We start from the raw sequence: 14,195 nt of genomic DNA, 5'->3' as shown, positions 1-14,195 counted from the left end.
CAAATACACCTCAAATAAAAAGTTAAAATCCCACTGTAGGAAGAATTTGATTTTAATATCTAATTTACCTATACTGTGTCTGTTTAATAATAAAAAATAAAAAAAATCAGGCAAAGCTTACTATATTTTTATTCCCATATGCTATATAATAATTGTCAGTTGAAACAACTTCATTTGTATAACTTTTTTTCTTGGTTATAGATACACACCTCCCTAATTAATGGAAGACCAAGTGCTGAGGATCATACACCAACTCTTTTGGAATTTACATCAGCTCGCTACATTCAACTGAGATTACAACGGATCAGGACTCTAAATGCTGATTTAATGATGTTGGCTCACAGTGATCCAGAAGATACAGATCCCATAGTTACAAGGAGGGTAAGTGATCCTAATTTGTAGGGATGAGCCAAACACCCCCCATTCGGTTTGCATCCAGAACATGCGAACAGGCAAAAACTTTGTTCAAACACACGAACACCGTTAAAGTCTATGGAACACGAACATGAAAAATCAAAAGTGCTAATTTTAAAGGCTTATATGCATGGCATTGTCATAAAAAGTGTTTTGGGGACCCGGGTCCTGCCCCAGGGGACATGTATCAATGCAAAAAAAAGTTTTAAAAAAGCAGTTTTTTCATGAGCAGTGATTTTAATAATGCTTACTGCTTTTAAAATAATGCTTACTGCCTAATAATAACTGCTTTTGCACATAACATTGCAAGCAGATTAGACACAAACATTCTTGACCAACATAAGTATAACATTTATTTAAATGAGTATTCAAAGATAAAAGTATAAGGTCAACTTTCAATGAGAGCTGAATGCATAAATAACGCGTGTTACTTTGGCCAGCCCCTCCTCTTGGCAGCCCACTGGACAGGTGAGAAGTGTCATAATCCAAAAATATGAATACACACTGTCCAAATTGAAGTACATTTTTACATTCTGAAATTACCTATCAAGATAATAGGAGAACAAAACGTTAAACAGTACCATTTGAAAGTATTCAGGCAGGCACTTGCACTACATGCTTTGGTGAATTCATTCATAAATATGAACACAAAAGAGATAGGTATAGTATGTATGGGTTTGGCAAACTCAGCAGATAGAGTATTGGTGTCAGTTGACATAGTGGTTGGGGAGGAGAGAGGGTTCAAAATGAGTTTGGGCCCCAAATAAAAAGCCTCTTGCACTCTGCCTGTATTTAAAACAACAATAACATTTGTACACATTTTAGGGGGTGTTTTTGGTAAGCACTACAATGGAGCTGACAAAATAAATTGTTAAGTTACTAGGCTAGGTGTGTATGACCCAGGATAGCATGCTGGGGAGGTTAGTGAAGACAAATGTGCACAAAGGACAAAAAAGGAGCATTAAAAGCTTACAGCATGCATGAGGACAAAGACGACACTCACAGCATATTACCATCATGGTAATTATGGAATGAAGAAATGAATATAATACATTAGCAAACATTAAATACATAGAATGTGATATTAAAGGATAAAACTTACTATAATATAGTTCTTCTGCAGGACTTGAATGATGGCAGAACAGCTCTCTTGAATAATGATTCCCAGAGCCTGGGGGGAGATCCCAGTCGCAAACTTCAGGTCTTGGAGACTTCTCCCCGTCACCAAGCACCGCAAGGTGGCGACGAGCCTTTGCTCGGGAGAGATGGTTTGCCGCATACAGGTGTCCTGTTTCGTAATATAAGGGGACAGCAAAGCTAATAGACAGTGAAAGACGGGTTCCGTCATTCGGAGATAATTCCTGAAATCATCAGGATTATTCTCCTGGAGCTCCCGCAGCAAAGGCATATGACAGAATTGGTCACGATTAAGCAACCGATTTTTGGTCCAAGTACTCCTCCTCCCCCTGTTCCTGGACTGGACTTGGGTCAAAGCAATAACACCAAGCCCAACAACAGCTCTCTGACGAGAATGCAACACGGCTAATTAACGAATGGCTGCTCAGAACGAACTGACAGAACGCACTGAAAATCAGAAAGCACCTGACAAGCATGACCTGAAAATCAGAAACAACTGGACAAGCACACACTGAAAATCAGAAATTACCTGACAAGCATGCACTTAAAAACAGATATGAACTGACAAGCGCAACCTGAAAAGCAGAAACAAACTAAAAAGCACGAGGCTGAAAAGCGTGAATCGTCACTCACCAAACTTCTACTAACACGAGATAAACACGAGATTAGCAGAAGGAGCCCAAAGGGTGGCGCTTGACTATTGAACTTCCTTTTTATCGGCTTGTCGTACGTCTTGTATGTCACTATGTTCGTAATTGTTGGCCAACATTTGTGTGACCATGTGTAGCAAGACAAGTTGGAGCCAACACCCTTCGAACAAAATTCCACGGTTTTGTTGTCGGAAAGTTCGATCGTGTGTACGTGGCATAAAAGGTTTTCTTCGAAGATTACCCTGTATTTGTCTCCATCCATCCTCCCATCAAACTCTGACTAGCTTCCCTGTCCCTGCTGAACAAAAACATCCTCACAACATGATGCTGCCACCACCATGTTTCACGATGGGGATGGTGTGTTCTGGTTGTAATATGACAAAATGTGGAAAATTGGGGTATGAATACTTTTTTAAGGCCTGTCAGACTTTCCGAAAATGTGCGATCGGACTGTGTTGTCGGAAATCCTGATCGTGTGTGGGCTCCATCAGACTTTTTCCGTCAGAATTTCAGGCACACAAAGTTTGAGCTCTGGATCTAAAAATTTTCGACAGCAAAATCCGAAATTCTGATCGTGTGTATACAATTCTGACGTACAAAGTGTCACGCATGCTCAGAATAAATTATGAGCCAAAATTTATTGGCTACTGCCCTCTTTATAGTCTCGTCATACGTGGTTTACGTCACCTCATTCTGAAAGATCAGATTTTCCATCAACTTTGTACAACTGTGTGTATGCAAGACAAGTTTTGGCCAAAATCCATCAGAAAAAATCAGATGGATTTTGTCGTCAGAATGTCCGACTATGTGTACAGGGTATTAGATGATACACCAAGATGAAACAAATCCTCCTACATAAATTTTACATATATATCTGCAGTCTTCATCTTTACATGCTGTTTAGAAAGTGTACATTGTGTTAGGAGATTTTTCTTCCTGGTTAGCACTGCAGTGAAGCCTGAGCATACAGCCAAGACAGCTGATTGGAGTAAAAGGCACACACCCCCTGTCTTTATCGGTAGAGACTTTCAGCTCTGTTTGTTGAATCATTCAGGGCTCTGCTAATTTAGTTATAGCATCCTCCCCAACACAAAACTCTGGCTTGTTTTTATCATATGTGACAGAGAACTTGTCAGGCTGATAACAAAAGAATGGAGCACGAAACAGGTACAGGACATAGTGCTTTGAAGAGAGACAACAAAACACTGCAGGTGGCGTGGCTGAATGCTGAGCAGGATGGAAGTCTTAGCTCCCTGCTCTCCACGGACCTGCTGCCAAACAGCTTCACATGGGGACACAGCCACACGCAAATGGGCAGGAATCACACCACCCACTCACAGAAACAGGGGAGAACCTCGGGACAGCTTCACTCACTTAGTCCGCCAATCCAGGCCTACCTCACACTGCCACCCAGGGCCACCTCCCCATTCATATCCATATCTTCCTATTCTGACCCCCAGGGTCAGTTGCTGATCCTCAGAGGCAAATGGCAACAATCTGATGTGACTTTTTGTAACATCTAAGCCCCGAACCAGATGTCCTTTGTAACCAATGTGTACAATCACCTATTTCACACTAACTACTCATTCTTAGTCGTGGTCGGGGACTTCAGTTTGGCCAGGTAACTGGCAAGTATGCCCTGTTTGATGCACAGTGCGTAGCCCACCCGACAGAGCATCAATATTCCCACTATTCCCATCCATTTCGCACGCATGCACAGTTAGACTATTTCTTTATAAACGCTCCCTCCCTGCGGGTGCTTGCTAGAATAGATATCTTACCTATGTTATGGTTGGACCATGCCCCAATACTTCTGAAGCTTAAACTAGACACTTCTAAGGTTAAACATTTCTCCTGAAAAACTACTCAACCAGGATGGAAACTGCTCTAAATCGGTACTTTGTCGAGAAAAGTGCCCCAGAGATCTCCACAGGAATTCTCTGGGAGGCACACTAGACGGTAATACGGGGACACTGTATAGCTATCTCAACTGCCTGGAAAAAGAATATTAAACAAATGAGACAACAGACAGTACAGAGACTTCGGGACTTAGAATCCAGACTTACATCCTCATCCTCCAGCTGCCTCCTTAGAGAAATTATTCCCCCATATGGGTAGTACTTATGGGCATAGACATAGGTAGAGTCAAAAAAGCCCTTCAAAAACTGCACCAGTTTTATTATGATAAGGGCAACAAAGCCCATACACTTCTGGTTCATAAACTCCAGGAGAAAACCTATGCGTCAGCCCCTCCAGCCCTGCGAAACCCCACTGGGACCCTTCAATACTATCCTGACCCTATAGCTCAATTACTCCATGACTATGTTTGAGCATACCTGGAAAAAAGGGGAGTGATCACCCTCCATGTGGAAGCTTTACATTCTCTCAACTCTTCGATAACCGAAGAGGAGATTTCTGAGACTTTGAAACACATGCCAAACAGTAAGGCCCCAGGCCCTGATGGTTTTCCTTACCAATATTACAAGACCTTCCTACCTAACCTACTCTCATATATGACCCACTTCTTTAATGGATTTCTGAGCAGAGGCGACATTCTGAGTGATACTAAAACCTGATAAAGACCACACACTATGTAGGAACTATAGACCCATAGCTCTGTTGAATTCAGACTTAAAGATTTTCACAAAATTGCTCTCCATTCGTTTAAACTTAGTCCTTCCTTGCTTGATCCACAAAGATCAGGTGGGCTTTGTCCCAGGACGTCAAGCAGGAGACAACAATTTGAGATTCATCAACTTAATAGACATCATCAACAGACAAAATACTGCAGCGTTCCTACTAAGTTTAGATGCTGAGTAAGCCTTTGATAGGCTCAGCTGGCCATTCTTGTTCTCAACCCTTCAATATCTAGGCTTCAGGGGCCGTTCATCTGGGCAATTATACATCTCTATGCAATCCCATCCGCCTCTATAAAAACGCCTTTTGCAACATCTCCTCCCTTTCCCAAACCCCTGGAAGCCCAGATCAGACAGGACTCCAACATTAATGGAATTATGGTTAGGGGACACGAGTTTAATGTTTCATTATTTGCAGATGACATACTCCTGATGCTGACATGACCACATACGATACTTTCTAACCTTCATAGGCTTCTGGAAGAATTTGAATCGCTGTCAGGTTACAAAGTAAACTCCGCCACATCAGAAGCTCTGCCAATCAATATCATTCCACTGGAAGTCCATCACCTCTCTGAAAATGTTCCCTATGCATGGAAAACCCACACCATTAAGTAGCTGGGAGTATACCTCACTCCTCATTACAAATCTTTATATGATGCAAACTTTAAACCCCTATTTGTGCAAATCTGTCTAAATGGAGACACTATCCATTATCTTGGTTTGGACATATTGCCTCAATCAAAATCACCATACTGCCTAAAATACTGTATTGCTTTATAACCCTCCCAGTGCCCATCCTTCGTATTGGTACAACTTAGAAAACTTCAGACAGGTCTCTTAAATTTTACTAGGAACTATAAGCAGAACCATGTAGCTCACTCGAAACATTTTGCCTCTCAGAAGTATGGGGTTTGGCTTTCCCAAACCTCCTATTATGCTGCTCAGTTGAGAGAAATTGCATCCTGGATTACCCTTCCAGCCTATAACTGCTGGACCCAAATAGACAAATTATGGATAGCCCCCCATCCACCTGAACAACTTATTTGGAACACTAATGCTGATGTCCCTTCCACTTCCCTATTACATACTATAAACCTATTGCATTCTGTATGGAAGCAATTGAATAGTAGCATCCCACTTCAATCTGAGGCCTCCTTAGTTACAGCCTTTCTCTACCACCCTAAGTTACCTGATAGTCTAACTTCCCAGATGATCTCACCTTGGTTGCATAAGAATCTCTTCAACTATGGACATCTAGTAAAGCCGGTGACTAGGGTAATACTACCCTTTGATGAACTTAGAGCTAAGCATGACCTCCCCCATACTGCTTTCTTTGGGTACCTTCAAATACGGCACTATGCTCTTACTATCGCCCCAACTCTTTAGTTCTCCGTACCTTCCCCATTTAAAAGAGTAGTCTTATCTGGCCCCTCCCAGAGAGGACTGACCTCTTCTGACAGACTCTCATTGGGGAAACATAGCTATATGTGTAAATGGGAGGAAAATCTTGGGGAGGAACTATCTCCTGAACAATGGAGAACTAGATTTTCTTGTACGGCTAAGAGCTTTATGTGTACACTTTATAAAGAAAACACTTATAAGGTGCTCTTTTGTTGGCACCTAACTTACATGCCATATACCAATTGGCTTTGGACCGCTGCTGATGTCTTCGAGATCGGGGCACGTTACTCCATATTTATTGCAACTGCCCAGCTCTCCAGCCCTATTTGTGCCCGCTACAGGGGCTTCTCCATCGACTGTTAAGCTGTTTCTGCTCGGCCTTCTCCCTCCTAAACTCCAAAAAAACTGGCCACACATATTCTCACAGCGTCAAGGTGCTAAGTGGCCCTACACTGGAAAAAATCAACACCCCCCAACACTTTCAGAGCTCTATGCCAGAATTAAAGATGTGGAGCTAATGGAGACTATGTTGGCTTGCTTAGTAGATCGTAAGGCTCGACATACGGCAATTTGGGAGGGCTGGTATCTCCAGGTGGAACCCCCTTGATTGCCATGTGGGCCGAGTCTGTGCAGGATCCTGGAGTGACGAGTCTTGCTGGTTGGATTTATTTTTCTATATACTTTTTCCTTCTCTTTCTCTCCCCTCTCCCCCTCTTGTCTCTTTCTTCCATCTCTGTAAAGGCAGACTACTCAATTATAGGATAATTATGGTCCTGATAGTATGTTTTACTGATGATCAAGGTCCACCTATAGGCTTATAGGTATTATTACTATATTACGGTCACACTTTTACAGAGCCGCATGTCAGCCTCCTTTCCTAATTGGTTATTCTTTATGTTTGATATCCGCAGGATGCATCTATGCTACTCACAGAAGTCTGTTGATTCCTCATTATCTTTCATTTTTCCCTCTTTTTTTTCTCTTCAATTATTTTATTTTGTTATCCCTTCCTGTATTTGTGATTTATATTTTTGTATTGAAATGATCAAAAATTTATAAAAATTGTCAATTCTAAAAATGAAAAACAAAACACTGCAGATATATGGGCCCAGCTCAAATTTCATGAATCAGGTTTACATCCACTTTAAAGGGTAACTCCACTTTTGTGGGAAAAATAGCAAATTAAAGAAAAATAATATAGCATATACAATTGCGATACATGTCATTTTGTAATTGAATGTTATTAAAGATTCCTTTCTTTTTCAATCTGCTGTGCTTGAAATGTATGTAAAAATACAAGGCAACATTGAAACCTGGAGGCATTCTGTACATGTCCTCACTTAGATACAAATCAGATTTTGGGCAACCCCGCCACGAAAAATATATTTTTGTAAGATACTCCCAAAGGAAAGTTGTCTCTAAAGGGGTGTAGACCCTGCAACTTTCCAAATTCTATCTCTGCAGCAGCTGAAAGATAATTATAAAATCACTCCCATTCACATCAATTTTGCTCACATACACAGACAAACAGCTATTTCTTCAGAATTAATAAAAGGTACAAATCTGCAACAAAGTTGTTAAAATCCTTGCAATGTGCATAGACCACCCAGAGAGGAATGTTTTTTTCATTTGTTTCTAAACAAAATTTTTTTTATTATATATATATATATATATATATATATATATATATATATATATATATATACATATACATACAGTATACAGTATCTCACAAACGTGAGTACACCCCTCACATTTTTGTAAATATTTTATTATATCTTTTCATGTGACAATACTGAAGAAATTACACTTTGCTACAATGTAAAGTAGAGGGAATACAGCTTGTACAACAGTGTAAATTTGCTGTCCCCTCAAAATAACTCAGCACACAGCCATTCATGTCTAAACCACTAGCAACAAAAGTGAGTACACCCCTAAGTGAAAGGGTCGAAATTGGGCCCAAAGTGTCAATATTTTGTGTGGCCGCCATTATTTTCCAGCACTGCCTTAACCCTCTTGGGCATGGAGTTCACCAGAGATTCACAGATTGCCACTGTAGTCCTCTTCCATTTCTCCATGACGACATCACGGAACTGATGGATGTTAGAGACCATGCGCTCCTCCACCTTCCCTTTGAGGATGCCCTACAGATGCTCAATAGGGTTTATGTCTGGAGACATGCTTGGCCAGTCCAAAAACTGTTTGCTGAAGACAAGCAGACTATGGACATGGATTACTGGAACCATGTCCCATGGTCTGATGAGACCAATATAAAAGTATTTGGTTCAGATGGTGTCAAGCGTGTGTGGTGGCAACCAGGTGAGGAGTACAAAGACAAGTGTGTCTTGCCTACAGTCAAGCATGATGGTGGGAGTGTCATGGTCTGGGGCTGCATGAGTGCTGCCCCGAACTGGGGAACTACAGTTCATTGAGGGAACTTTTGATGCCAACATGTACTGTGAAATACTGAAGTAGAGCATGATCCCCTCCCTTCAGAGACTTGACCGCAGGGCAGTATTCCAACATGATAACGACCCCAAACACACCTCCAAGATGACCACTGCCTTCCTAAAGTATCTGAGGGTAAAGGTGATGGACTGGCCAAGTATGTCTCCAGATCTAAATCCTATTGAGCATCTGTGGGGCATCCTCAAACCGAAGTTAAAGGAGCACAATGTCTCTAACATCCACCAACCCCGTGATGTCGTCATAGAGGAGTGGAAGAGGACTGTGAAGCTCTGGTGTACTTCATGCACAAGAGGGTTAAGGCAGTGCTGGAAAATAATGGTGGCCGCACAAAATATTGACACTTTTGGCACATTTAACATTTAGCATCCCAACTTCAGTAGGAATTTGTTGTTTTTGATCAGGTTTAACATTACATTAAAATTCATGTGCTTGACTCACTGGATTAGATTAGATTATCATAATAGAAATATACTTTTCCCATTACTAGAACATTGGTAGGGTTGAGTTGCTTTTTAAGCTCTCAATTTTAAAATCTGACTTAAGGCAGAGAGACGTTGTGCTTTTTTTGATTTCTATATTTGCATGAATTTTCATATATTCATTGTTATAGGAAAACACACTGAAAATAGCATTATTTGTCTAATAACACAATTTAATGAATAATAAAATATAAAACTTAGATACATTTATATCAGATTATGCTTATTTTGACATTTTAGCTTTGCAACTACAAACATATCAAATTCATAATATAAAAATATTAGCCCCACTCCAAAGCTTAGCTCTTTTCTCTGTGTTTAACCACTTCAATCCCGAGCCTATTCTGGCACTTCTCTCCTACATGTAAAAATCATAATTTTATTTGCTAGAAAATTACTCAGAACCCCCAAACATTATATATGTTTTTTTGCAGACACCCTAGGGAATAAAATGGCGATCTTTGCAACTTTTTATCTCATACGGAATTTGCGCAATCATTTTTAAAACGCCTTTAAAAAAAAACGGTTTCATGAATTAAAAAATAACGAAACAGTAAAGTTAGCCCAGTTTTTTTGTATAATGTAAAAGATGATGTTACGCTGAGTAAATAGATACCTAACATGTCACGCTTTAAAATTGTGCACACTCTTGGAATGCGGCCAAACTTCAGTACTTAAAAATCTCCATAGGTGACATTTAGAAAATTTTTACAGGTTACCAGTTTAGAGTTACAGAGAAGGTCTAGTGCTAGAATTGGTGCACACCCTTTAACGCATGCAGTGATACTTCACATGTGTGGTTTGAACGGCGTTTACATATGTGGGTGGGACTTGCGTGTGCGTTCGCTTCTAAAGCTAAGCTATAGGGGACAGGGGCGTTTTAATTTTAATTTTTTTATTTTACTTAATTTTTTTATTTTTACACTTTTTTTACATTTTTATTTATTGGCCTGTGGCCATTTATGGCTCTCCTGCTGCCAGCGCTGTGATTGGCCAAGCATGCGGGGTCACAGTGCATGCTTGGCCAATCATCGAATTACCGACCGTGTGTACAAGGGCTTAGAACAAACTGTCATAATATACTAAAATAAATACAAACATCTGCACTACAGCCTTTGGCATAAAATCACCTGGAGCGAGATGATGTTAATTTGCGGCTAACTGTTTTGGTTTTTTTTTTGGTTATGTTTCCATCCTGCATTAACCTGCAACTAAGTAAAAGCGTGTCCAAACACCACAAGCAGTGATGGAGTTTATTAGGAAGAGAAAGACGGATAAGGCAGAAAAGGAAATATGTGTGTATGATAGATATGACAAAAGAAGAAAAAAAAAAGCTTTTGTGAATAAGCAGTAAAGTGGCAACATTGATCTCATGATTATTGTGCATTTACTATTTTTTTGCAAAGAAGCCTTCAGAACATTACATCTATGATCAATGCATTGTCAGTGCATTTCACAGGCTCCTTCAATGTATTACCCCAGTCCAGGCTGCACAATGGCTTGAAGAGGGAAGAGGGAGGAAGCCAAAGTGTGCCCATTTTGGAACAGGCAAGGCAAGGTTGAGTGGTGAAACAAGGAAAACAGAGATGTTGGTAAAAACAATGGCAAAAGTGTTGGGGGCATGGAAGTGCAGCAGGGAGAATGGTATAGTGAAATCATGTAAGTGAGAGTGGGGCAGGGGGAATGCCGATAGGGGGAGGTAGTGCAAGCAGGGATACCGATGCTTTGGTGAGAGAAGGGAGCATACAGGCACAGTGGGTGGTGGGAAAAGGGCAGTGCAGACACAGAGGGTTGTGAAAGAAGGGGTTACAAGTGAAGTGTTGGGAGAAGTTGGGTATAGGCATTGTGAGTAAGTATAGGCATGATGGTAAGAGCAAAGGAAGGGTGCAGATGTTGGATTCGATCCTGCAGGCAAAGTAGTAGTTGTGGGGTGCATGCAGGCATAGTGGTGAGTAGGAACTGCCTTAGGTTTGGTTCGAGCAAGGTTTGTCAAGCCAAGTTTGTCAAATTAAAAATGTCTATATTCTGAGCATTAAAAATGCTCAGTTCCCTTAAATAATGTATCTCAGGGGTGCCCTAGTCCGGCCTGTAAAGGGGACATGTGATGTACAGAAGGCGCTTATTATTTACAAAGGAAAAACGTTTTTAAATCTCCAGAAAAATGACATGTCAGTGACTGCTTCTTTTCGAAAAGGCGGTGGGGCCTCTGTGCTTTTTTTTAAGAATCTGGCAATAATTGTAATTTGCTGGACATTTACATTGTATAATTTTTTATTTGTAAATTAAATTTTTGCTGTAGCACAACCTAAACCAAGAATGAAAAACAAAATGTGTACAGCCACCCAACCCATTTGAATCTGATATGAGTTTTAAGAGAGTACTTCACACAATAAAGAAAACATTGTGTGAGGTCTATTAAAAAAAATATATCAGAACCTTAATCAAAGCATACAGCTTGACTGACCAGGAAAGGATAAGGATTAGCATGTGGTCCCCTCCACTTGAACCATACCAAGCTACATGCCCTCAGCGTGTAGGGGGTACCTTGTCGCCATGTTGATGAGGACAAGGGCTTCTTCCCCACAACCCTGGTCAGATGAGTGGTCAGATGGGGGCTTATCGGAATCTAGAAATCCCCATAATAATAATGGGACCCCAGAAGCTTCCACCCTCATGTGAATGAGAAAGGGAACCTGTTGTTAAGAAGATGGCTAAAGGGGATGCATACAGGCATAAGGGTAAGCAGGGGTGTTTAGATGCAGGGGTAAGAGCAGGGGAGAAGCCTGAACACATGGAGACTGGTAGTAGGGACTGTTTTTATATGGTTATTCAAATCAAGATAAGATTGGGATGGGTACATTTTCAATGGGGAAAGCAAGAGAAACTGCTCCAGGTGATGGCAATCCCTCCTCTACTGATTGGGTGCTGGTCCAGTCCGGGGTCTGGATCAGTGGAATAGAAACAATTTGTTGTCCGCACTCCAAAACGTAGAAGAAATTGTGTGATTTATTCCAAATAAAACATCAAGGTTTTATACAGACATATACCAGCAGAGATTAACACGTTTAACGAATCAAGTTTGCTTAGTCATAATCCAAAGTACATCACTGAACGTAAGATTTAATATAGTGCATACACAGCTGAAATCAGTGAGTAATTGATTATGCTGAGTAACCCTCCTTTGGGGCTCCTGAAATGAATCATGCCAGGACCAAAGAAGACAAAACATACATTTTAAAACAATATACAAGTAATAAAAAGAAGAAAAATATTCTTTTCATTTATGTAAGGATTTTGCCACTGATGTAGGAACCATATATTCAAAGTAACAAACATTTAATAGTCAAAAAATTATAATGTAACTACAGATGTGTTCATAAACCAGTGGCAAACAAATATAAACAACGCACCCAAAAAGAACATGCACAGGTATTTCAAATCAAATTTACCACTTTAATATACGATAAATTGTATCCAAAAATCACTGTCAATAGGCTTGAATAACTTGGCATATAGCCTACGGAATATAGCAAAAATTGCAAATGAACCAAAAATAAAATGGCAAGCAACATTGTGGATTTTAGTCCATGTATGTCTGCCAAAGGCTCCTTAAACCTGTCTCTAACCCTGCGAGTGGTTCCACCCACATACTATATGGAGCATGCCCCACAGGTGATGACATATACCACATTACTTGTATTGCAGTTTAAACCTTTTTCAATTTTGTATATCCTGTCATCAACCGTAGAACATACTAAATCACCACACATCACGTGGGGACAACATGAACAATCACGTGCACCACATCTGAAATTGCCCCTACAATGAAGCCAAGTGAGAGACTGAGTGGAATGATCCCTTAATGTGAAAAAAATGGGTAATAAATAGTTACCCAAAGATTTAGCTCTTCTTGCCACTATATTGACACCTCCATCTAATACTTGAGCACACATTTGATCATTATGGAGTAATGGTAAATATTTCTTAACAATACATTTAATTTGGGTAAACTCCAACCTATATGTAAGTACCAGTAAAGGGCATTTATTATAATTGCTCATTTCCTTATATTTCTTCCTTTTGAATAAGAAATCTTTCATGTCCTTTTTGAAAGCTATGGAGTATGTTCTATCCAAAGACCATTGCGGATAGCTCCTTGCTAAAAAAAGGTTGTATAGTTCTGCAGATTCTTTTTCAAAAACCAATTGTTCACTGCAAAAATCAACGTAGTCTAAGGAATTGCCCCACTGGGATTCCCTTGATGGTATTATGTGGATGACTTGAACTCGCACACAGAAGGCTATTGTGTGCAAGGGGCTTTCTATATAGATGGGTAACGACTTTTCCATTACTATGGTTCAAAAGCTCATCCAAGAAACTCTCTGAATCCATATTCCTGTAGCCAGTAAATTGAAGATTACGGGAATTGTCATTAAAATACAGCAAAAATGGATCGAGTTCAACATCTTTGTGTCATACAAAGATCAGATCGCCTATGTATCTAAAATACAAGACGCTTTGACTCCTGAAAGGGTTCCCATCTCCAAAGATGTGGGACCTGTGCCTCCAACCCATGGAGAGCTTAGCAAATGGGAGCAAAAATTTTGCCCCCATCGCAGCCCCATAACTCTGGAGATAGAAAACCCATCAAACAAAAATAAATTGTGAGTCAAGAAGTAGTCCAAAACCTCTAACATGAATCCACATAGTTAGATAGTTACATAGTTAGTCAGGTTGAAAAAAGACACAAGTCCATCTAGTTCAACCACAAAAAAATAATATCATACAATCCCATATACCCAATTCTATACCCACAGTTGATCCAGAGGAAGGAAAAAATAAACAGCAGAGCATGATCCAATTTGCTAAAGCAGGGGAAATAATTCCTTTCTGATCCCCCGAGAGGCAATCAGATTTTCCCTGGATAAACTTTACCTATAAATGTTAGTACCCAGTTATATTATGTTCACTTAGGAAATAATCCAGGCCCTTCTTAAAGCAATCCA

At 40.2% G+C, this 14,195-nt stretch overlaps 1 protein-coding gene across 6 annotated transcripts in view; it reads left to right on the top strand.

The window, feature by feature from the left end:
• LAMA2 (laminin subunit alpha 2) overlaps positions 1 to 14,195 on the top strand; it is a 1,237,914-nt gene that overhangs the window by 375,093 nt on the left and 848,626 nt on the right. For all 6 annotated transcript variants that reach the window (XM_077486899.1, XM_077486900.1, XM_077486895.1 and 3 more), the window contains exon 5: positions 202 to 381. In XM_077486899.1, the coding sequence (XP_077343025.1) occupies positions 202 to 381 (180 nt within the window). The remainder of the gene's footprint in view (positions 1 to 201; positions 382 to 14,195) is intronic.

Source organism: Lithobates pipiens, unplaced genomic scaffold (genome assembly GCF_037356315.1).
Source record: "Lithobates pipiens isolate NorthernLeopardFrog02 unplaced genomic scaffold, aLitPip1_a1.2 Scaffold_18, whole genome shotgun sequence".
NCBI classification, from domain to species: domain Eukaryota; kingdom Metazoa; phylum Chordata; class Amphibia; order Anura; family Ranidae; genus Lithobates; species Lithobates pipiens.
Note: the sequence above shows the minus strand (reverse complement) of the source record. Positions and strands in the feature narration are given on the sequence as shown.